The sequence below is a fragment of the Peromyscus eremicus genome, chromosome 11, assembly GCF_949786415.1.
Source record: "Peromyscus eremicus chromosome 11, PerEre_H2_v1, whole genome shotgun sequence".
Classification (NCBI taxonomy): domain Eukaryota; kingdom Metazoa; phylum Chordata; class Mammalia; order Rodentia; family Cricetidae; genus Peromyscus; species Peromyscus eremicus.
This window is the reverse complement of record NC_081427.1, coordinates 7,113,511-7,139,081: the sequence shown is the minus strand read 5'-3', so window position 1 is coordinate 7,139,081 and position 25,571 is coordinate 7,113,511. Positions and strand designations below refer to the sequence as shown.

The 25,571-nt window shown below is 40.7% G+C and overlaps 1 protein-coding gene across 1 annotated transcript in view; it reads left to right on the top strand.

Moving 5' to 3' along the window:
* Nucleotides 1-25,571, top strand: part of Sema5a (semaphorin 5A) — a 485,625-nt gene that overhangs the window by 370,118 nt on the left and 89,936 nt on the right. The window contains exons 12-13 of the mRNA XM_059276245.1: nucleotides 15,628-15,835; nucleotides 25,426-25,543. Coding sequence (XP_059132228.1) covers nucleotides 15,628-15,835; nucleotides 25,426-25,543 — 326 coding nt within the window. The remainder of the gene's footprint in view (nucleotides 1-15,627; nucleotides 15,836-25,425; nucleotides 25,544-25,571) is intronic.

Here is a 25,571-nt window from a genome sequence, read left to right as displayed (position 1 = left end):
CAGTAAATAAACACATGAACTGGTTGATTCTTGTATAATGCAAATGCGTGCCCATACTGAGTCGGAAGTGAACGAGGCAGTGTCAGGTGGTGACCCAATACTGAGTGGTTAGCTTGAGGAGCTGAGCAATCTGTAGGTACTTTGTTATAGAACAGCATTGTCCTGTCCTGGGTGTGTGACAACTAGGCTATCAGTCTTGATCAGAGTTCACACATAAACTTTGTGTGTGTGTGTGTGTGTGTGTGTGTGTGTGTGTGTGTGTGTGTGTGTTCATGTGGGGTACATATATGTGTGCATGTTTATGTAGAAGCTATTTGTGTGTGATTATGTACATGTGTGCATCAATATGCATGTAGATGCCATAGATCAGACTCCAGTGTCTTCCCTCGAGAGGTATCTACTTCATTTTTGAGATGCCAATTAGCCTGAAACTTGGTAGTTAAAGTAGGCTTGCTGGCCAGCAAAACCCAGAGATCCATGTGACTTTACCTCCCAGTGCTGGGATTCTAAGCGCACATCTTCCTTTCTGGCTTTTTAAAGTGGGTTTTGGGGATCCAACTCAGATCAACATGCTTGTATGGCAAGCAGTTTTACAGAGTGAACTGTCTCCCAGCATAAGGAATATATATGTGTGTGTGTGTGTGTGTGTGTGTGTGTGTGTGTGTGTGTGTGTGTGTCTATCTGGCCCAGTGGTAGAGCACTTTCTTAATATCATGTTTAAGACCTCAGGTTCCATTGCAGTACTTTAGAAAAAAAATGTATGTAAGTTGCACCACTTGATACTTTGACATGTATATATACTGTACACTGTGAAATTATACCGTCAGGCTAATAAATATGTCTTTTGCCTTAATATTGTAATGTTCTTTTCTTTTGGGGTTAAATGGTGAGGACATGTGATCCTTAGCTTCTTGAGAAATGGCAAATAGCCAATTGTTAACTATTGTTGTAGGTCTTCAACTAACTGTAACTGTAGACTGAGCCCTTAACGTGAAGGAGTCTACAAGTTGAGTTGCCGAGAGATTTGCAACAAATCTCTGAAGAATGGGTCAAATTCACATTAAATATAACTCTTCTGATGTTAGCGAAGGCACCTCATCTCAAGGAGGAAATCAGTATGAAGTGAAGTCTTTATAAAAAAGAAATGGACAACATGGCTTGGAGGAATATTTTAGCCATATTTTCAAGCATATGTTGAGTTAGCTTTATCCCTTACCTGTGTGGGCTAAAGGACAGTTGGAAATGTTGTAACCATTATGTAACAAAATACCTAAAAGAAGCAAGAGAAGAGAGAAAGGATTCAAATCTGCTTGAGGCTTGAGCTACAGTGCAATTTATTTGGGAAACCTCACGGCAGCCAGGAAGCGGAGAGAGAGTTTGGTCTGGAGCTGAAGCTTGTCTGTAACCTCTAAGTCCCACCTGTAGAACCCTATGTCTGGCGGCCAGGTCTCATACCCAAATGATACCACAGCTTTCCAAAACTGTGCCACCAGCTGGAGACCACCTCTTCAGACACATGAGCTTGTGGATGATATCCACTCTGAGAAGGCACACTATTGGCTGCACAGTTTCTCATCAGAATGAAGAGATGCCCGTCCATTTCCAGCCACACACAACTAGATGTTCACACCCTGCCTACAGGCCTTTCCGTTTCTGTGGGAGTTTTTACATACAAGATAACATTTCTGGAATAGAGGGAGTACTCTTGGCCCTGGTACCCTCCTCTTACCCATCGTCACTGTCATGACTGTGGCTAATGTACAGTAGGTGCTTTGTAGAAAGCAATAATTGAGCCCAATGTATTATATGATGCATCCTTTGGGGCACAGGGATGTCCAGGAAATCCCTTTTCTAGAAGCCTATCCTCTACTGCACCACTCTCCTGTCGCCATCTACGGTGATGTGGCCTGAAATCATGGCCCTTAATCACTGGTTGATTATATCTTAGACTCTTTGCATAGGTCCACTTGGAGTTGGCATTAGGTCTTTTCCATACTGCATCCCTTCTGAATCCCAGTCTCTGGGGCTGCACTGGGAATATCCACTTCAAGAATAGCTGAGTGTTCATTCTGGTATTATAAACCTCGGGAACCAGCCTGCTACACTTAAAGGTCTGCTCTCACCACAACTTCCTTCTCAAACTCCTCTCCCCTAAGGACATTAGCTCTTTGCCTTTTTGATATGTCTCAGGGAAAACATAAGAGAGGTGAGGAGAAATCAATGGACAATATTATCTACCTGAGCTCTTCAAACAAATGGCAGAATTTTAATTACGTGGTTCTCTGCTATTATCCAGGATTAACAACAACAAAAGTATGAGATGTTCTAAGCTGAACTTAGAGAAATGTAATCTATGGCAGAAATAGGAAACCCTGACGATTCCTTCATTCAGTAAATCCCACCTGGCACCTAATTGTGTGCTCAGCAGATAAAATATCAGGGATGAGAAGGAAGCTCCTCACTTGATATCAAGGGAAGCTGACGCCATGTAATAATGCAGATGTTTGGTCTGTGGTTTGATCCCACAAACTGCTCTCATTGAATCAAGAATTGCCTTGCATGGGTGTCCAGATTACAGGTCAGAAGCAGCTTGGAGTAGAGATGAGAGGTGCCAGCTCCTAGAGGTACTCCCTGAAGGAGAGTAGAGGAATGGTCTACTCAGGAGAAAATGCAGACTAGACAGTGCCTGCCACGGGAGAGGGGGTCTGGTGTTTGGGAAGTTGAATTAAGGCAATCTATCCACTGGAACTGTGGGTAGGAAGAAAAGAGATGATGCTCAATTCGGGGAATAGCTCCCATTGAGTGTTTCATCCTAGAACCCAAATTCTTGATATCTGGTGCTGAGACATATTAGGTACAAAGAGGAGACCCTTAGTTCTGTTTTGCAACCTGAGCTCTTGTTGTGCATGGCAGGTCTCACTGTGAGGTACAGTTTCTTTGAACCTGGGTGGAAAGTTCTAGGCTAGTAATAGAGACCTCAGCTTGTCTTATTGCTGTAAGAATGGATATAACCATGCTTGAAGAGCGATCACAGACTCAGGCTTCCAAACAGCCTGGTCCATCATGCATTTTTTTTATAATAGGCATAATGAAGCAACTCAGAAGAATGACAAAATAATTTTCCTATTCCGTTGAGGAAAGAGTCATCATTATTCTTTTAAATTAATGTTTCATAGGTGCAAAAGCGCTTAGCACAGATTTTCTTAACTGTCTTAATCGATAACTAATGGGAGCAGATAGAGTGTAAATCTTACCACTGGGTGTGGGGGGATAATTTAGACTGCTGTGTTGCCTGGTCCATGTCGGACAAGGGCTGCCAACTGGGTGGTTGTTTTGTAATTTAGATACAATAAATCCAAGGCAAGTAATTTCCTTTTAGAAACCTGAATTGCTTCCTTAACAGAATGGCTAGAGTTAGATTTAAGCTGTGAGGTTAGATGAGAGTTTTGGAAAGGATACCCATGGGACTCTATTAATTGCACTCTGGTTTTAAATGTAATATGGTTTTTATTCACAGGAAACTCCAGTGGTAAATTTCCTGTGAGCACCAGCTTATGATTCAGCCTACTGAAAGGGCCGTTGAAGTTTTTGTTTTGCAAGGCAATCAAAGTTGCTATAAAAGAAATATCATTTCCCTCGGCTTATGTGGAGTGAGTACTAATGGAGTTAGGAAGCTGGCTAGGTTGGATGTTGCATTGCAGGCCCAGCAGTAGCGAGGGAGGAATGATGGCTGATTCTCAGTGTTCTCTATAAACTCTCTTAGTGGCCTCAATACTGTGAAACGGGTATGGGCTGAGAGGCAGAGGTTACCTGATTATGATGTCAGGGCTAGTTGCCCGGTCCAGGCAGTTGGTTTCTGTTGCACCTAATGAACTGTGTGCCCTTACTTGGTACCCATTGTGTGCCAGGCACTGTTCAAGTCAGCAAGGATACAATCAACAAGATAGCCTGTGTGGTGTGACATCTGGGTTTGTAGACTGTTGAATATAATTTTTTGAAATTAAAGAATGTTGCATGTAATACGTGACTGAAATGTCTCAGCTGGTGATCTGCTGTGGGATGTTCTGTATGGCAAATGTGTTGCTAATTAGTCAATAAATAAAACGCTGATTGGCCATTGGCTAGGCAGGAAGTGTAGGCGGGACAAGGAGGAGAATAAAGCTAGGAAGTGGAAGGCTGAGTCAGAGAGACACTGCCAGCCACCACGATGAGAAACAGCTTGTGAAGATGCCGGTAAGCCACGAGCCATGTGGCAAGGTATAGATTAATGGAAATGGATTAATTTAAGCTGTAAGAACAGTTAGCAAGAAGCCTGCCACGGCCATACAGTTTGAAAGCAACATAAGTCTCTGTGTTTACTTGGTCGGGTCTGAGAGGCTGTGGGACTGGCAGGTGAAAGAGATTTGCCCTGACTGTGGGCCAGGCAGGAAAACTCAAGCTACAGTGATCATATTTTTTTAGGGAAAAATAAGTTGAATCTGATAAAAGAGTTAATTAAAGTCTGTTTTTTAGGCATGTACTGGCCAGCAAGACCTATTTTTTTTGCCCTGAATTCCCCTTTGGTATATAAATGTAATGCTGACTCCAAGTGCCAAGAGCGATTTAATTCATTTGCTCAGATTTCAAGTTAAGAGAAAGAACTTTGGTAATGTATTAGTTGTCTGCCACATTGGGATAGCAGCTAGCTAAATTGATGAACTTTATATAATGATCTGTTGCTATAGCAACAGGCTGCCCAGTGAGTGGGAGAAGGTATTTCATCATTACCGCACTGGTAATGCTTGGACGGTAGCAGATGCAAATACAAAGGCTTTCTATATCTTTGCAGTAACTGGGTCGATGAGACAAACAGAAAAAAAAAATGCCACTGGATTACAGTGGTACAGAAGCAGACCAAGCCTAGTGTACAATGAGAAATAAAGTCGCTTAGCTTCCTGGGTGAGTGGTCCTGGAGTCCACAGTGAATCTCTGACTGTTACAGGGGTCCATTGTCCAAGATGCCGCATGCTGTTCAGAAGCTTTACTTCTGTTCTGTATTCAGTGCGTGCAAACTTGAATAGAAAACACCTCCTTAAAATATGACAGACTTTAGAGATATGATAAAGAACAGAGCACAAATAATAGATTTAGCACTTTGTGATAATCCCTCCATCTTTATCTGTCTTCCTGGAGAAATTTACCTTTATTTGTTGGCAGGATTATTGTCTTTTACTTACAATGTGAAGTCATTCATCTGTGTCTTGAAGATCTCTATCTTCTAAAATCATTATTACATTTCAGACAAAACATGTTTATCCTATATATTGAAAGTATATTTGGCTGCTGTTCTTAAAATCTTAAATTTTCTGGGTCATCTTTTATTGATTAGGGTGCATAAGTGTATTAAGATTGGCCATTTTTCATATGAAGTACAACGGCTTTCATGTATGAATCATGTTTAAGCTGCAGTGAGTTGAAGATTATATGATCATGCCCAAATATCAAAAGACTAGTATTGTTTCCACACAGGGATAGCAAATGATGTTTCTTTTCCTTACTTTTCTCTTCCTTATCCTTTATCCCCTTGCTTTCTTCCTGCAAAATACGTTTGTTTATTTTTTTTGTTACTTTTGAAATTCTTGCAAACTCTAGAAACTCTGCCCATTGAATTTCAATCTAGGACTGGGGAGATTGTTTAGCCAGATAAGAGTCCTCACTGCACAAGAGTGAAGACCTATGTTCAAATCCCCAGAAACCAGTGAAAAGCTGGTGTCACAGGTGCCTTTAACCCCAGTGGAGTGACAGGAACAGGCAAGGTGTTCAAGCTTGGTGGCTGCCAGCCTAGCTCCAGATTCACTGAGAAACCTGTCCCTGACTCAAGAATACAAGAAGAGAGGGATAGAGCCTGTCCCTTAATATCCTCCTCTGCATGTGTGCCCATGAGCTTGTGGATCTACACACACACACACACACACACACACACACACACACACACCGACCCTTCTCTCTCCCTCTCTCTCTCACACACACACACACAGACTCTCTCTCTCTCTCTCTCTCTCTCTCTCTCTCTCTCTCTCTCTCTCTCACACACACACACACACACACACACACACACACACACACACGCACACACACACACACACACACAGTCTTCTTCTCTCACATACACAAACACCCCCCCAACACACACACACACACACACACACACACACACACACACACACACACACACACAAATGTTATAAACAGAGATGTTTTCCTCAGGTTCTTCACGGTTCACTTGTGAATTCTCACTTAGTACTGATTTCCCCACAAAGCCCAGCAGAGATATTAACACAAAGGTTTGAGGTTTGAACAATAGCAGCTTCTATGGGAATTATTATATTTTAATCCAAACACATTATCAAAATTATACCTGTCCTATACCACCCTCTATAACTTCTCTATGCCATAGGAGTGTGTGTGTGTGTGTCTGTGTGCCTCTTGTTCCTATAAGGACACCAGTCCCATCAGATGAGGACCTACACTGACCACATTTTTCAAACACTTTATCTCCAAACACAGTCACATCCTGGGGGCACAGAGAACCTAGACTTCAATCTCTGCATTTTGGGTGGCCACAGCCGAGTTCATAGCAGTACCTGTCTTATTAAATGCCATACTTGCTCACCAGGTTACAACTGATTGCATCTAAATTGACTAATGCTAAGTGAGAAATAGAATCTTGAAGAAACCACTGACAATGAGTAAATATCTGCTATTTCCCCCCCAAAGGCAGAAATACAATTAAATCTCAGTCACTAATGATAAAATTTTGTACATTACACCTTATGTATCAGAGCAAATGGTTACATAAAGGCCATGTATTATTGTAAACTTTAGTGCTCATACAAACCTTTAAGTCTTTAATTTTTTAAAATGAAACAGAAGTGGTTCTTTCTGGTTTGGGGGTTTTGTTGTTGTTCTTTGTTTCCTGTTTTCAAGTGGTTTTGATGTACTGCATGCTTCATTTGCTCATGGGTTAGTCAGACATGCCCTGGGGTTAGCGTCTCAGGGGGGTCTGCTATTCCTGCAGTGAAGTCCAGAAAACAAGCACGAGCCCAGAAAGCAGATCTTCAACTCATCTCGAGAAGTCGCCACTTTCCAAAGTTCTGCCCTCTCTCTCAGCTGGCATTCAGCGACCCATCAGCCATGCTGCTTCTGGCGACAGACAGTTGGGGAGATTCTCCGCCATTCTGCCTGTACTTTTAGAGCAAAAATATTTTGAACAAATCCAGACCAAGCACTTGGTCTATGTAAAAAGATTCCAAACACTGACTTGGTAGTCTGTCCTTTGAACTTCTGGAGCCTGACTGGGCCTTGGTTTCCTCAACTGCAAAATTGAAAATGTTGTTGTAGGCCCAGCCAATCTTAGTGTCATGTCGTTGGAGAGTTTCATTTAGACAATGGTTTCCACTTAGAGATGGCTAAAGACCAAATCATCGTTCATATTCTCCAAGGAAAAAAATCGGCATAATTTTCTAGAGGGAAATTTTACCTACATATTCTATAGTTTTATCTTTGTACATTATGATTTAAACCTTTTAGCTTCATGTTGGAATAACACATCGTGTGTCCTAGTTAGAGTTACTGCTGCTGTGATGGAACATCATGACCAAAAATAACTTGGGAAGGAACGGGTTTATTTGGCTTACACTTCCATGTTATAGTCCATCATCAAAGGATGTCGGAATAGGAACTCAAAGAGGGCAGGAACCTGGAGGCAGGAGCTGATGCAGTTATGGAGGAGTGATGTTTGCTGGCTTGCTTATCATGGCTTGCTCAGCCTGCTCTTGTATAGAACCCAGCATCACCACCCACAATGGACTGAGTCCTCCCCCAATCAGTCACTAATTAAGAAAATGCCCTATAGCTGGATCTTATGGAAACATTTTCTCATTTGAGGTTCCCTTCTTTCACATGACTCTATTTTTTTTTGTAAATTTGGCATTAAACTATGCAGTATGTCATGTTTTGTTTTCTCCTTGATTTCCATGTGTATCAGCATGTTGTGTCAGCCTTTACAATGGTTAGGATCTGAACTATAACATACGTGTTGTATTGAGGCAGTGGCCATCCTGTCTTGTCAATGTCACTCCAAAACTGTGGTAGAAAGCCACATTCCAAGAAAGAGTAGTGGAAGCTTCACTTCTAGGAGAATAGAAAACTCTAGGCAATGAAGAAGAGGTAGAGCCTTCTCTTAGGTCATGGCTGTTTTGTGTCAGTCTGTCTGGTTCTGAAATGACCTTGCAATGACTGCATCCACTCTCAGGGTCATCAGATACCTGCCTATGATCCCTTCATTCACAGGAGTCATAGTCCAGGTTCTGGGTTCACGGCTGCACTCACTGGTTGTGTAGTCTGCACACTGATAGTTAACCTTCCTAGGATCACTTTAATTGAAGTACAGGGCAATTGGGACAGTCCAGTGTGTTAGCTGTCATGTTATAACAACTGCCTAACAAGACATAACTTAAGAGAGGAATTGTTCCAAAGACACATCCAGTCCATCCTGGCAAGAAAGATGGAGGTGGGGATCAGTGGACTGGGGAGTAGACTATAGAGAATGCTGCTTCCCCCCCACCCCCTCTGCCTTGTTCAGTCTGAGGCCACAACACATGAGAGAGTGCTACACACATTCAAGGTGGGTTCTCCACTTCCAGTTGATTATCTCTAAAACATGTCCTCATAGACACCCTCGGAGATTTATGTCCTTGGTTATTCTAAATCCAGTCAAGGTAACCATGAAAATCAATCATCACATTCAGAGATGATCAAGCATTTATAGAGAAAGAACCTTTTGTTGAAATGAAATAATACAGCAATATTTAATATGTGATTCATAAAAATGAAGCTCTTCATGTTGAGGGGTTAGAACTGTCACTTATTTGGAGTTTGGGGTGGTAGGTACCTGGCTTTCCACAGACACTCCAAGACATCATCACACCCTGAGCTGTCTGTTACCTTGAGTCACAGCAACTCAAATGGCTATAATTAATTAAAATGAACATATAGTGAATATATATTTATATGGATTTCAAAAGTTTTATAAGACAATTTCATGTTCACATACTAAAAATATCATATAAATAATACATATTGTACCAAATAAAATACATAACTAAAATCAATATTTGAACCATTTTAAACTTAGGGCTGCCTGAAAATATTTTTAATTCCTTCAGTGGATTGCAGTCTGTCTCCACCGGATGGTAATGGTCTAGATAACCTGTGTATTCCCACTTCCTCATGTGAATGAGGCTTGGTGGATCCAGCATTGTTGCTTCTGCAGGTCTCTTACATCCATCTCTCCCTTCCTCTGGTCTGGTAGTTTGATAATCGAACTCTGCTCCTAGAGTACATTGTCATCTAATCCCAATTTATCTTCCTAGTAAAAATCCTCAACCTTGTTTTCAGTTACTCTCCCCACAGCTCACTCAGTAACCTGTTTGTCCTAAGACATGAACCTATTTCCCTGTGGTGGAGGTTGGGAAAACAAGGCTTGGAGTCTCAGAGACCATTTCTCACATCTAGAATTCTTTGCAGGGATTTCGAAATATTTCTTTTCCTGGTGGTTAAGTTGAAATTAAACTTGGGACAGTTCTTATGACACTGCAAACTTTACCTTTTTAAACCATTTCATTTCTCTTTTGTTTTTCCTTTCATTCATTTTCCTAATGTCTCAGATTGTTAAGAAGATTTCTCTTTGTTGTTACAGCAGTTCCCCTTAGCTGTTCATTTTCTATGCACCCTCAGATTTATGCCTGGTCTTCATTGATCATTACCAAAAGCCAATGTTGGGGATTGTTTCTACACTATATTGATCTCTGCCAAGGAGAATTTCACTGTTGTCACTGACAGGCATATCGAGGAAGCCATTCTGTTCCTGGAGGAGTGGTCTAGGGACACATCAGAGTATAAACTTTATATCTTCAGGCTGACTTCCTCTTCCCTTGCTCTTAGAAACGTTCATCTCGTATATAATCATTTAAATGTGTTTACCTACCTGCCTTGTTTTTAAACATAAGAATGGATATGCCACTGTGTCTGCCTGAGTATGCCTCCAGTGTTGTGAATGGTTCCCTCTATCAATATAATTTGACGTTGTTATGTCTTCTGACTAATTTCGTCTTGAATTCTTTATCAGATGTGACTGCAGATACTTCTATTTATTTTTTCCTTCAACCTTATTGGTATATTCACGTACAGCCTTTGCTGTTGAGTCTGCATGTATCTTTGCCAGTGAGGTGTGCTTCTTGTAGACTAGTTCTTCTTAAACTAATTCTGCTCATGATTCCATTTCACTTAATAAATTTTCAAGTGACTTGAGGTTTATATACCTGACAAATAAATATGCAAATTAAACATGCACTGACAATAAAGCATTAAGAAAATGTTGTAAAATAAATTCTATATTTATAAATACACCTATACCTTTATTGTTTATTAAATAAAACACCAAACTTGCAGGATAATGAATGTGTTTGTTTAATCTTGTATAAACAATTAAAACTTGGTTGATGTTTGGTATTTTGAGATAAAACTTTTAACATTTTCCAGAGTGAATTACTAATTTGCTTTCATAACCATCAATGCTAAGAATGCTGTTTTGCCTAAATACATAGTACAAAATGGCAGACATATGTCTATATCCGGCCATTTCAGAAGTGGTTGGAAATTCTGTTGAAGTCCAAAGCCAAAATTTAACAGTTTTTAATAGAACTCATCAGCAAACTTAAATAGCAGTTTTTAAAACCAAACATTTCAATACAATACAATACAAAGTAAACTGATTTGATAATTTTGTGTTAAGGAATAATGGTAGAAGCTATTAAAACTCTTTGTTTTCTATAATTAGACCACCATGTTTCTATAAGACAGAAAGTTTTGTATGTCCAGTAAAAACACTAGAATTCGTAACATAGAGTAGTCTCAAATCCTAGCGAAGGTATTTCATGCAGCATCTGTTTTTTTATAGCATGCGGGCATGGATAATTTAAAGTGCTCATGCTGTGTGGTCGGAATCAAAGCAGCACTCAGATTCCACAGTGTGACATGGAAGTACTGCCAGAGATGCCTCTGATTCACTGCATGTTTGATGATTCTTTATAAACAGAAATAGAGACCATTTACTAAGAAAGAATAGGTGTCGAGTGGAGAGCTGGAGAAAGGATACTCCCCCAAAGACTACGTGTTTGATTTTGGGGTGTGTGTGTGTGTGTGTGTGTGTGTGTGTGTGTGTGTGTGCTATATTGTGAAATATAGAGCAGAGAATGAACTGCAGGCAACAAACAGTTGGATGGCATTTTTTTATCCAATCAGCTAGGCTGTGTATTTTAATTAAGAAGCTAAGATCATTTATATTCTGGGTTATTACTGAAAGAACATTGACTGATTCTTTTTGATTTCATTGTTTCTTTCCTCTGGTTGATTCAAATATATATTGTTTTGCTGCTTCTTCATTCATGTAAGTAGTTTTCCTATTTTGCTGATTTGGTTGTGATTTATTATTTTTTTATTATTTTTACAAAGTGTATTTCTTCCTGTGTCCCAAGATTAAGACTTTCTTCCTCCTCTGAATTCTTTTAAGTTTCTTCTGTGGGGCCAGGTTGACCATGAATTGCTTCAGTTTGTGCTTCTCTTGACATGTTTTTATTCTTTATCAGTTTCAGATGATAGCATAGTTGGAGGTGATAATCCTAGTTGGTTGTTCTTCACTTTCTTTCAGAACCTGGACTTTATTCTTCCAAACTTTGCTTGTGCTTAGGGCTGCTGCTAAGAGGTGTGATGCTATCCTGATGGTTAGTCCTCATAAATTTAGGGGCTTTTTCTTGCAGCTTTAATATTATTTTTTTGTTCTGTAGTCTTTTAATTTTAACTATGATGTATCATGTAGACCTAACCACATTTATTTTTGGTTCAAAGTTTTATTTATATAATATCTATATATATTTATTTATTATATATACTATGTTAAAATATTATATATACCTACATTTCCATGTGCTTGAAAGATCTATGCATTAATTTCAGTAACTAGGTGTTCTATGTCTTCACTAAAGATTTTTACATTTGTTCTCTTGATCATATCCCACCGTTCTTCAAAGTTGTGGTTGTATTAGTCTATGGAGTGGGTGGTTAGTTTAAGGTTTTTAATGCCAGCTACTGTACCATGATTGAACAGAGGACAGAAAACAGAACGAATGATATACAGTATGTTAGATCATAAGAGCCAGAAATAAGTCAAAGGAAATGGTGTTTTTTAGATACAACAGTGCATTGCCGTCAGGAATGCATAGCAATTGAGACAGTACACCCAAGGCCTGTGAAAGCTCAAGTCAAACAAAATCCTGGCATGGAGGTTGTACAGGGGAGAGATGGCAGGAAATCCCACCACTAGCTGAAGGGCTATTGGTATTCAACAGCTGTTGGGAGAGAGAGAGTCAGTTTTCTTTAGTGATGTGAACCCTCGTAGATACTCCATACCCCACTGCCAAGAGTAGCTGGGCAACACAAATTGTATTCAATGTGTTTAAAAATAAAAGAAGAACACTCAAATTTGGGTGGGTAGGTACATGAGAATGAAGAGGGTGGATCTGGGAGGATAGGGAAGGAGATGTGAATATGATCAAACATTGTATGAAATGCTCAATGAATTAATAAAAAACATTATTTAAAGAGAAAATAAAATTAGTAATTCAGTGAAAAAAGAGGACAAGATTAGTGGAGGAAAAAAACACAAATAAGAGATTGGAATGTGAAGGGACTGAGAGGAATGTCATGACGTAAGTAAGAAAAGAACAAGGGGTAAAAATGACTACATAATAAAGAAAAATGTCAAAACAAAATTGCATAAACATCAGGATGAGAGCAAAGCATGCAAGTTTTTTAAAGATAAAATAAGGTCAATATAATGCTGTATAGGAAATGGAGAAAAGTGGATTCATAAGAGGCAAAAATAAAATTCAAAGTAAGGTCAGTACAAGGAATGGGCGTGGCTTCTCACCTGTTGTGCTGTCATCTTCAAGGTCACTTTAAGAGAGTAAGACCCCCCCCAAAAAAAAAGAGAGAGAGTAAGACCCAAAAAAAAAAAAAGAGAGAGAGAGAGAGAGTAAGACCCTGACAGGGAGTGGGTGAGCGCAAAGCAGGGATGGGGCTCAGCGGGATAGGAAGAGGCTGCAAGGACATGGAGTTAAGCTTTTGTTGTGTGGCTCAGAATCACCCTCTAATAATCCTGACACCAAGGGAATGATAATTCCACAAGGGACTCCTCATGTCACTAGATGCCCATAGATAAGGAGAGACAGCAGAACCCTGGGTCATAGACCAACATTTAAATCTTTGCTTACAATCTTTCAGTCAAATGCTAACATCCCATTGGCAGGAACACTGGATACAGGGTGTGAAAAAGACATGTGCAGAATATTTTTCATCATTGATAGCTTATTGGAATCAAATTATTAAAGCTCTACTAATATTTGGTTCTTTCTGCAATTTTGTAAGAATTTTAAATACCAGTGAAGTTGACTCCAGAGGTGTTATTAATTTTGGCAGGTTTCTCACAGTGTTAATTCATAAACAAAATAAGTCAATAGAAAGGGGTCTTGGCTACCTGTTGAATATGTTCTAGTTTAAACCTCTGTTTTGAAAACCATGCTAGGGTGCTACATTCACCAAGTATTCCCTGTCACTCTCCTGTTTGACACTCACCTATCCTGTCCCTCACTGCCTCAGAAATTGGTTAGAAGGTTCTGCTTTACCCAGTGATTTCCACCCATGTCACTTAACCAAGAGTAGCCGATGGCTACTTCCCAACCCCTGATTTGAACTGACATTCTCACTGTTGCTGTGATATTTCACAGTAGAGTAGAAGGCTCTGTTACTCCCTGGGAAGCTGACAGCTCCACCTGCCAGTATCTTTTGGAAGTCTCAGAGGTTTGTGACTGAGACATCTGAATTCAAGTCAGCCCTTGTCCCTGAAGCTCCCATAATGCCCTGCCTAGGCCACCATGCTCTGCTTACTGATGGTTTCCATTGTCCTGTGCAGGGTGAACCAAAATCACCAAGGCTGGCTAAATTTTTCTGAACTCTATGAAAAGCCCTTGAACTCTAGTCACTAATTCAGAAAGAAGTTTTATTATAGAATAAAGGCTTTATCAACATGGTCTTTCATATTTATGTTCATGAGTCAATAATTTTCTGAATGGACTCTGTTGCCCATTTTCTAGTGCACACAGACACATTCCTTTCAGTCTTCGATGTATGGTGGATATTTTTTCAAAAACTAATATATGTAATCAGCTAGTTTGAAGTAAAAATGTTGTTACTAATACTTTATATGTGATGATGTAGCTAGTTTTTTGAGAAAATGTTCATTGGAGGTATTTCAGATTTACATTTTAAGTAAAGTCAAGCTAATATAAGCGTGCACATGTGTTTTCTCTTTAAATATAGTCTTTTTATCTAAGGACTTCCATAAAGGTAAAAATTGTAAAGTATTTTCTGTTCAGTCTTTTTTACTTACTTGTTTGAAGCTCCTTCAAGTGAACACTTCCTGGTTTTATGTCTGCTTTTAAAATAACTTCTTAAGCTGGTTCTGTGTTTATAGAAGAAGAATAACTATGATTTGAAACTTGAAACCATATGCGTTTATTCAGTTTTTGCATTTGAGATAACTACATATATCGGTGATAGTTATTAGAAGTGCTTCAAGACATCTGGACGTTGCAGGCCAGCAACAGTGGTCTTCAAGCTCCCACTCATCTCTCTGACACAAGGGTTATCCATCCCCAGTAAACAATTGATGGGTGAGCTAAATACCAGTTCTTAACCTGTGGGTCACAACCCCATTGGAGGTCAAATGACCCTTTCACAGGGGTCACATACCAGATATCCTGCATATCAGATATTTACATTAGAAATCGTAACAGTAGAAAAATTACAGTTAGAAAGTAGCAACAAAAATTATGAGGAACTGTATTAAAGGGCCACAGCTTTAACAAGGTTGAGAACCACAGAACTAAAAGGAGCCTGCTTTGCATCTCTTACAACCTATCTGCAGAGTTTGCATGGTGCAGAGGACCCTCACCATGGGCAATATTAAATGCATGAACCTGTGGCCAAGAAGACTTGGATCAGTTCAGACATGAGTCAAGTTCAAACTCACAGAAATGACCTTATATTCACATCAAAAGTCACTTTGTATCTTCTGTGCATAGGCAACAGTCAGCTCACTGACATCAAGGACCCCAGATTGTCCTGTTGGGATTGTTCTCCCCTGTTATTTTGCAGCTGTTTTGATCAGCAATGAAGTTTAGCATGGCTCTAGTTCCTGGTCTTGCAACTGAAGAGGCAAGTGGTAGATTGGTCATTCTCACAGCTGTCTGCACTGGAGCACCACTACCTAAACCCTTTATCCAGAGTGGCCCATTGAAGAGTCCTCTGCATTATTGAAAGTTGCTTCATTTCAATGCATGCAACCATGCAACACTCAGTTGACTTCATGGCCTGGTGATCATGGGGCTGTGTGCTATGTGCATACTCCGCTTTTCTGAGGACGGCTGTGCAACCTGCATGCTTTATTTCCTTCCTGTCTTGTCTTTGCAGATTACGGCACCATTAAGAAAGTACGGGCTCCCCTGAGTCAGACCTCAGGCAGCTGTTTGCTGGAAGAAATTGAGCTTTTCCCAGAGAGGAAGCGGGAACCCATCAGGAGCCTGCAGATCCTCCACAGCCAGAGTGTCCTGTTTGTGGGGCTGCAGGAGCATGTGGCCAAGATCCCCCTGAAGAGGTGCCCCTTCCACCAAACACGTAGGTAAGGAATCCCCAGGGTGAGGGCATCTGTGCCAAGAAGACTTTCCAATCTCCTGCAGTCAGAAGGGACTTACATCTATATGCATCTTACGTTCCAGGATACAGGGTCTTCATGGAAATGAGTTACTATGATGCCACTAACCCTTGGTTGTCATTGGAGGAACCACGTGGGTAACAAGTATGAGCAGTCATAAGTGTGAAAATGAATTATTCAGTATATAATAACTCTCAGTGACAATGCTACGGTTTAGTGCCCCAGCATAAGTTAATATTTTATTTGAATACAGACACATGCGCGCACGCATGCGCATGTGCACACACACACACACACACACACGGGAGGGGAGAGGGAGGAGAAGGGAGAGAGAATGTGAGATAAAGGAGGCCCATGCTCTTCTTAGAGCCCACTGAGAAGTAGTGCTGATCCTGGTCCCAAGTTTCATCTTCCCAGATCATCTACCACATATTGTTCTGTTCCCTAGCAGCCTTGGCTACAGTTTATTCCTAAGGTTCCATCATCGTGTAGGCATTAGTGACAGGAAGGAAATCTTGGAGGTACAGGGAGAGCCAAGTGCCATCAGGACTTTCCACACCCCCTGCCTGGCCTCTTATTTTCTAAGGAGTGTCCAGAGTTGACCACAGTGTACTTTGAAGTGTAGTTTGGAAACACGTAAGCCCAGGTGCTTAGGAAATGAAAGGGGACTGTGAACTCCTTAAACTTGACTAGTACTGTAATGTTTGCAGTGTTGGGAATTGGAAATGAATTCTGGCCTCTGACACAATTCTGCTCTGGAAGGGCTTGGAATCTTTGTTCATGTCCACTCCCCTAAGCAAGGCATACCTGAGGGTTTAAGTGGAGGTGACATTTTTCACTGTACTGCTTGTAAGATTCTGCCATGCACAGGCCATTCTGTTTCTATACAGGAAGCCTAAGGCAGGAAATTCATAGCATACCTGTCATCTATAATTTTGACCATGACTCCCAAAGTACTTCAGCCTTACTGTTTCACCTCACATATGTGACATTCTATAGAATCAAATGGGATAATATACACACAGCAAAATTACAAGGTCTTTGCATGTTCTTATGTAAAAGGAAGGGTGTTTTTTTTCTTTCTTTTTATGTGTAACTATTACAAAGTTCCATCCAGGATTATTCTATAAAATGAAATATGCATGACATTCCTCAGAATCAGAAAAGTTAATGCTATGGGGCACTCTTATTGAGTAAGTTGCCTGTAAACATTATTAGTGGATAGTGACATTTATCAGCACCCCTCTTTTGTTCGTGTCTGATTTCTAACTTTAACCACTGGCTGTTTGAAACTCCTTCCTGTGTATATTTCTGCAAGTCCAGTCTGAAGCACATGTCACTGCTTTCTGGGTGCCGATCGTTCTCTGGATAACAGAGACAGCTGGGGGATCGCCCAGAGCAATGTCCTAGCCAAGTATGGCTGGAAGGATACCAGTTTGCCAAGTCTCGCTCTGGCAGAGCCAAGTTCTCCTGGGGACTTGTTCAGGTCAAGACAGGATAATAGTCAGAACAACATGGGCCTGTGCCGTGTGAGAAGTTTCTGGCACTGAACAGAAGTGCAGTTGCAAAGCATGACAAAATCCATTGCTTTCACTCTACCTCACTTCAACGTGTCTAGGTCACCTCAGCTCCCTTCAGCTCACTGAACTAAATCATGGGTCATTGTGGCAGTTTAAATATAATTGGACCCCATAATCTCATGGAGATTCACTATTAGGAGGTGCCACTTTGTTGGAGTGGGTATGGTCTTGTTGGAGGAAGTGTGTCACTGTGGAGGTATGCTTTGAGGTTTCCTGTGCTCAGGATACTGCCCACTGTATCAGTTGACTTCCTGTTGCCTGCAAGATATAGGATGCTCAGCTACATCTGCCTGCACACCACCATGCTATCTGCTATGATGATGATGGACTGACCCTCTGAAACTGTAAGCAAGGCACCCCAATTAAGCATTTTTTTTTACAAGAGTTGCAATGGTCATGGTTTCTCTTAACAGCAATAAAAACCCTAACTAAGACAATCCTATTACCAAGAGAGGTACGGTACCCACTATCTTTCATACTATGGTCCATCAACCCAGTCTTGAATCCACAGAAGCTGGAGCCACCAGGTGCAGATGCCAGAAGTGAGCAGTTATTGCTTCCTTCGAGGAGAATAAGGCCACATGTGTATCTTCATTGGCCCCCGCAGGAGAGAAGACGCTTATGTTTCTCTCGTAGCTGAATCTCCCCTCTGTTTATTTTTCCCTTGCTCAGAGTGAAACAGCAAGAGAGCACAGCTCCATTGTGAGCACACATACTGGGCTTCTGTGTGCTGCAGTCGGGGCCGGCTTGTGTTTGGCTCTTAGTATTCCATCTGAAAAGGAAATTCTAAAGACTGCGAACCAAGCATCCCTCTGTGTGTCTTCTAACGTGCTTCTCTACATGTCCTCTTCATGTGGGAGGATGGGAGGGCCTCCCCAGTTAACACTCACAAAAAGACTCTATTTCATAAACACTACCTGCTTGGATTTTTAGAATGAATTATAGGAAAAAGAGAATGTTTTTAGACAAACAATTTTAATTGTCCAGAAATAGACTTAATGAAGCACAGTGATTAGGAATAGACTAATAACAGGGTTGTGTGATAATTTCATTGTCAAATGTCATTCTGTAGTAAAATATCAATAATTTGGTTTTAGCTTTAGGAAATCAGTTTTACAAATGAAATTTTACAATATTTAAAAAGAGAAAGTGAGCCTATGTAAATAATGTGCCTCAAATGTAAATATGACACTCTTGAGGAGGAAAAGTGTATCACAAAATCTTTATATTTTTCCTTTTGTTGATTATCTGTTTTCCAAAGACAATTCATACAATTTTACCGTAGTTTTTACATTTCTATTACATTTGCTTTGATTATTGAGCCAACTCTGGAAGTAGCGTACCATTCCATTCTCATTGTTCAGATAAAGGTGTAAAAGTCCAGATGTCAGTGCCCTGCTTAAAGTCACATAGCTCCTTCTGTGACAGACTGAGATCAAGGCCAGCCTGTATGCACCCCAAATCTATGCTAGTGATTTATTGGCAAAACTGATGGTTTGCTCTTGGTACAGAGCAGTCCCCACAGACAGTCGGATCTCATGTGGAGCTGCTGGAGTCGAGACAGACTGTATAGGGCCAGGAACATGGAACTTGCTAAGCATGATATCTGCCTATCAGCTTCCTCATTTTGTGATTGCCATATGGTAGATGGAAGCAGCATGGAGCCTTCCTCAAGCACCCCACGCTGAGTGTCTGCTCCAGTTTTTCTCAGGGTGATCCTACACCTTGGGGGAGGCTGTCAACACTATCCATGACTCTTCTTCATTGTAGCTCAAAAAACAGCATGGTAGCATGGGCATTTCTCTAGAAGTTATTTTACAAAAAAAATACCTTAAAGTTACAGTTTAGTCAAATTTTATCACAAACATGAGTAAATATATTTGTTTTAATGTTAGCATGTTTGGATGCTGCCATTTAATTATTAGCATAGATAATCATGCAGATGATGGAACCAAACCCAGAGCCTTGGAGTTGGTGTCATCTCTTTAAATATCCTTTTTTATACAATGACTGAGTACATATATTTATGTATTTCACGTCATGAGCTGATATTTGCTGGATTTTGAGGTACCTGGAAATCTAACATCCCAGCTGTAAGTCAATGTTTGACAATACCTCATGAGTGTCACCTCCTGGGCACTTTGCTCTTGGTGTACACTGCCAGTGTCAGTATGTGACCTCTGAAGGAAGAGCACAGGATGGAACTGACAGAAAAGCCAGTAACTGAATCCCTGCCTGACTTATATTCCAGTGCAAAATCGTAACCTGGCACTGAGAGAGTTGATAAGCTTGGGTGTTGGACTTGGAAAGTTCCCATTTCACCATGCCAGGAAGCAGAGATGACCACAAGAGTCAGGCTTTCAGAGCCATATCTAGAAGTTAGCCTTTCATCCCCTCCTTCCTCTGGAAGTTTTGCACATCCTAAGATAGCTACAGCTCTTGAAGACTCCGCAAAAGAAAGCTTGTAAGGGAGGGCTCAGTGGAAGGACACATACTGTTAAAGGCATTTTAGGAAGTGTGCACTGACTAGATCTGCAGCTCAGTAAACTTTCTTTGCAAAAGGAAGGAAAATACTCCAAGTATACAATTTCTGTAGCAAGGAATGAGCTTCACCCTGCCCAACCAAGGCTATGGGCTGAGCAAACCTTGACAGTGAACGGACAGGTAAAATATATGAGCTGCCTTAGGATTTAGACAGTTTATGACTTATATAACCAATCAAGACCAGAAAAGAACATCAGCACTTAGATGCAGTATTCCACAGAAAGATACCAAAGCAAAAAGGGCCGGGGCCAATGCTACATACAGGACAACCAAGGTGCCTGCTGATCCAGAAAGTTCTCTGAGAAGCTGAGCCATTGAAGAACCTGCAGCTGTTGCTTAAGTGAAGCAAGACAGGAAGCCAGTACCTCTGCAGAGCCCCAGAGGGGTGAGCAGAGTGATGGGGCCCAACTTCATGAGATCAGCCCTAGAATTTACAGAGCAGGGAGGCAGGAAGGGAATGACTATATAGCAACTCCTGGAAACCCACTGTATCCTAGGATCTAAATATTGAGACATTCTGTTGAAGCTTAAGGTATGTTGCTGCTGAGACATACCTGATGGTTTCGATGGGCTTATGAATGGTCATCAGGGTACTGGAGTGAAAAACATCCCTGTGTGTGTTGTGTTTAAGTAAAACTCAGTGGGATACATGTGGCCTATAGACTTTCATTCACTAAATCCTGAGTTAAAATGGTATGTCTTTTGACTGGATGTATTTCTATTACATATATGTGAATACAAGTTATTAAACTTACTAAATAAATTTTCAAGTTGCAAATACAAAACCTAATATTTTCTGAATCTCATAGAATTCCTTTACTTTGGAAACTCTTATGTATTGTTTATTTTTTTTATTTGACACTCTTTGCACTTTGCAAGATAAGATTAGCCCACCAGGCCATAGAGCTTGCATTCTGTGTATGAGGGATCCATCTGAATCGAAGACAGTGTGTGTAAGCAGCAATGCGTACAGTCCTAGAGCAGAAACTAAGAACAACATAGTTTCTGTCTTGCTGCAGAAACTTGAGCCCTAAGGCCTGGTTGGTCTCTGGCTCCAGGTTCCTTGGGCCTCCAGCACTATATGCACCTTAAAAGAATGCCTGGTACATATTTGATGAATTAACACATGGGTACTGCTTCTGCCTTCTCTGCTCTCTTTTCTTAACTAGTGGGCAGGGGGAGTGGTTTAACGTTTTGTGAAAACATAGAAAGGCACGGTGTGGTACAAATAGCAAGAAGAATAGAAGCCCATGATCCTTCAGTACCTCTGTTGTATGACATAATTAGGGAGAAAAGAAAAGCTGCCCCAGAAACAGCCACAGCCCATATATGAAATGGGAAATGGACACCTCTACAATTGAATTTGATAGAACTAGAAAGCAAGGTAGAATCATTAAGAAAAAGTCTTGGGCTTCACCGGGCAGAGCTTGTATCTTGTCACTATTAATCCAGTTAGTGTGTAATAGTGTCATTAAGCTAAAGGAATTAATACCTCATTAAGAATATTTGTATGGAAATTAAGTACTGTAGAACATTCATTGCTCTTAAAGGGCAATGTTTCAAAGGTAAACTTAATAGGTTGTCACCATTATTAATTAAAAGTTCTCTGAAGACACTCTGTGCACAATGGGAAAGTATAACTCGTGCTGGGAAAGTAACAGTATCTTCCACGGTCCCAGGGATGCACCTTCAGTCAACAGGTTGCATATCATTCAAGCATCCAGGAGGAACTTTTGATGAACATTCACTTTACAAAGCAAATATTCTCCTTCTACAATTAATTTATCGATTTCCAAATCTCGGTGTCCTGAAGTTTTAACTACAGTGGCATTCTTTCGCTTAGCCTGTGGAGTCTGTAGATTTCCTTCATCAGTTCACAAAGCATTTATAGTATTTAATGCATTCCAAACACGAAACCAATCCCTAAGTGTATGATGACAGATGATACATCCCTGACCCTGCCTGTGTAGGGCTCAGAGTCTAATGAGAAATTCTGCCATAAATAAAATTACCTGAATATCTAATGTAGAACTGAGGCAAAGGTGGTTGGGGTTGTATTACATTTTATTCCAAAATGGATTTATCATTAAACCTGATCCTACACCATGCTAGGAATTAATCCCCTCACCTGATTTCCAATTATTTTTAAGTCATGTCTGAATTATAACTGGTTTTCTAATTCTCAGCTTCTAGAACTAAGCACCAAGACATGACAGACACCTTCAATGGATTTTTCACTCAGTGGGTTACTTTGAAGTCATTAAATGGTGACTGTGGCAACTTCTCTATGCCTGCAATGATTGTAACTGTCTAAATAAAGAGCGGGGAGAGAAATCATATGTACCCACATGCTTGTATCATCGTACAAAGCTGTCTGTAAAAGGAATCCCAGGTGGGTTCAGGCTGGAACAAAACATCTTTTAGCATTATTGTAATACCCCATGAACCTTTCCAAGTAAAGAGGAAGTTCTCAAAATGTGTTGGAAAACAGAACAAAACTTCTATGACTTCGACTAGTGCTAATAATTGTACATTCCCTTATTGTGTATTGTGTAATTATTAGGAAAAGGCACAGGCTTGATGTAGGCAGGATATGTATGAAGCATGCACTATTTGATAGGCATCCCACTAAAGGTAATGTAGTGTTATACATTCAAAATCCCTAGGACTGATCACCTTAGTGGGTCTCATGAAGTGAGCCTCCATTTCATGATAGATCTGCCTCTGGCAAAAATAACAAATATTGGTACAGGTGCACAGTATAAACAAAGAAAATGTATGCACAGCATCATATAGAGGCATTGTCGTCTACCTGTCTTCTATAGTACCAAGCTCTCCCGCCTACACCTTTGGATCACAAGTGCTTTTCTTCCTCGTCTCTTATTTGTGAACTATTTCAGTGTAATCATGTTACTGCTATGGTGGTAGGGGCAGCAAACAGGTTTATAAGAACAGTCAAGTGTGCTAGAAACACTATAGTGCTGAGTATAAAATTGATTCCTATAGGCTCTGAGTTTCCCTTTGCGTTCCTTTAGCCCACCAACAGTTTGGGATTCTCCTTCCTGTTGAATATTTAAAGACAGCATGATGTTGGTCTAAATGGAAATGTAAGCAATCAGTGTGTTCTAACCAGTCAGCTAGGTAGTTTTATTTGGCAGTGGAGAAATACAGCTGAAAGACCTTACTAAGCATATGCATCTCTATCTAATAGCTACTTCACAGATCTTCTTTGAGCTTCAGATTCATAGCTTTGCAAACGGCTCCATGAAAAACCCAAGCTGCAGCAACGTCCTTGACTCCAGACCTGCTCCAAAATTGTCAAGAGCAGCGGTGACTGAGCTCCCCCTAAGATTTTTGTTGCTATAAAATTTATTGATCCATGGTTTTAAGAATAGAACCATTACCATGAAAACATCTTACCTATAAAAACATTATGAACTTGGGACTCCTTTGGACCCTGGATAGCCATCAGTATATGACAATGAATGAGAACTCAGACTCCCTGGGTCTGTGGCCATAAGAGCAATGAAAGAAACTGAAGTTACATAATAGTTTAGCATATTATAAGAATTTTCTTTCCTGATGAAGTGTTGCTGCTGGTTAATGTAGGTCCTTCTAGGATGGCATTACCCATGAGTGATCTTTTGTACTACATGCACACTCCATCGAAAATTGGGTTCAAAACCTCCCTGTGTTCCACCTGTAAGTCAAAAGCCAACCACACCAGTTAGACATTGTCATGATTGCTATTGTCCCAAGAACTGGAATACTGAGGCAGTAGGCTATCCAATTCAAGAGCAGCCTTGGCTACATACAGGCAACCTGTCACATAAAATACAATAAGTTAGGGCTGTCTGAGCCAAACTGAAGACAAATTGACAGATCCATAGATTACTTTTTCACAGCCGTACCTATTGTACCAGATTCTGCTTTGTGCAACACATTCTTCACCAAGTGCTTTATCTTTCTGAGAAAATAAAGAGACTCAAATGTGTGCAAGAAATGTGCTTTCTTCTCGGTGTTTTGTTTGCCCTTTGAAGTGTGCGATAGTTACAGGGTAGCCTCGGTCTTTAAGGGGCCTCAAAGGCTCTTGATTCGGTCCTCAGGCTTTGGCGACGAGCTTCTGTTGCTTCAAGTTTTGTTATCCTGCCCACCTGAGCACCTCCCAAGGAGGCTTTGCCAAAATCTTGTCTTTTCTATTGTAGCAAGGAGGAATAAAGATTGGGGGGAAGTAATTTTGTGCGTGTTCAACAGTAGGATGCTATTTTCACAACTGACAGAATCATTTTTTAAATCCTGCTGCTGTAATTTCCTTGGCCCAGGAATAGTTCTACACTTGATAATTATGCTATAGTATATAAATATTAATGTTTTTGTTTTAGAATAGCAAATATTTAAATCTGAGGGGCAAAATTATTGTCAAGAGACCAGATAAAATCATACTAATAATTGGTTCCCCCCCATCGCAAGTTCTTCACAATGTTGATGTAACTTTTTCCGATCAAGTACCTCAAACTCATTGGATTTTATTAAAAATCTTTATTCTTTCTTGCATTCTTATTGAGTTTTAGAGTAAAGAAATGAAATTTTAAAAAGGAAATGCCACTTTAACTATGGCTACATCTATCAGAAACTCGCCTTTTCCATGTGGTCTCTTTAAAAGACCCAACTTCCAAAAATAATAAGTCATAGTGCTTGGCTTAGAGTAGAACGGGAGGAAATTATAAGTATGTGGGCTTCCTATTGAATGGGCATTTTTGTTTGGAAAGCAGTTGTAATATTTAAAGAGTTATGGAATGTTAGAAACAACCAGAGCCCTCAGCATGGTAGAAAAACAGCTGTTATGACAGGCAGAGTTTCGGAGCCCAAACCCTTCACTCTAGTGCAGAAGCCCTGCTTCAGGTCTCCATGTGGCTTTGCAGGCAAGGAGGGTCCTGAGCACAAGAGGAAATCCATCAAATGTCTCCCCTTTGGGAAGCTGGATTTTACCTAGTGGTCATGTCATTTGATAGAAAAACAGGAAAAGGAACTTGAGCCCTTTGAATGGTTCTCTAAGTGTAGCTGTGCTATAGTCACCCATAATGGTGCAAGTGAGGTCACAGGCGGAGCAAATCCCAAGGTGAGGGGCATACTTGGTGTGTCATTCTATCAGTGAGGAATGACTCCTTGGCTTCTCTTGGGAGCTACAAGCAGAAATGCACTGAGCTAGTTCAATACCAGGTCACTCCCAGTTCCAGTCAGTCTGTCACAGCCAGGTAATGTCCAAGCAGGAAGCAGGGGGCTTTCAGTCTTGCCCTGAGCCCCCACCTCACCTAGGTCTGCTTCATAGGTCACACTTGAAAGATCTCCATCTTCCCAGGAACATCCTGTGGTATAGTATTTTCCTGCAGTAAGTGACCTGCACAGTCAGCGTGTTTCCATGTCTGCTTTCAGTGCCTGCATTGGTGCCCAGGACCCTTACTGTGGCTGGGATGTGGTGATGAAGAAGTGCACGAGCCTGGAGGAGAGTCTGAGCATGACTCAGTGGGAACAGAGCATCTCTACCTGTCCGGTATGTGCCCGCCCCGTCCAACTTCCAA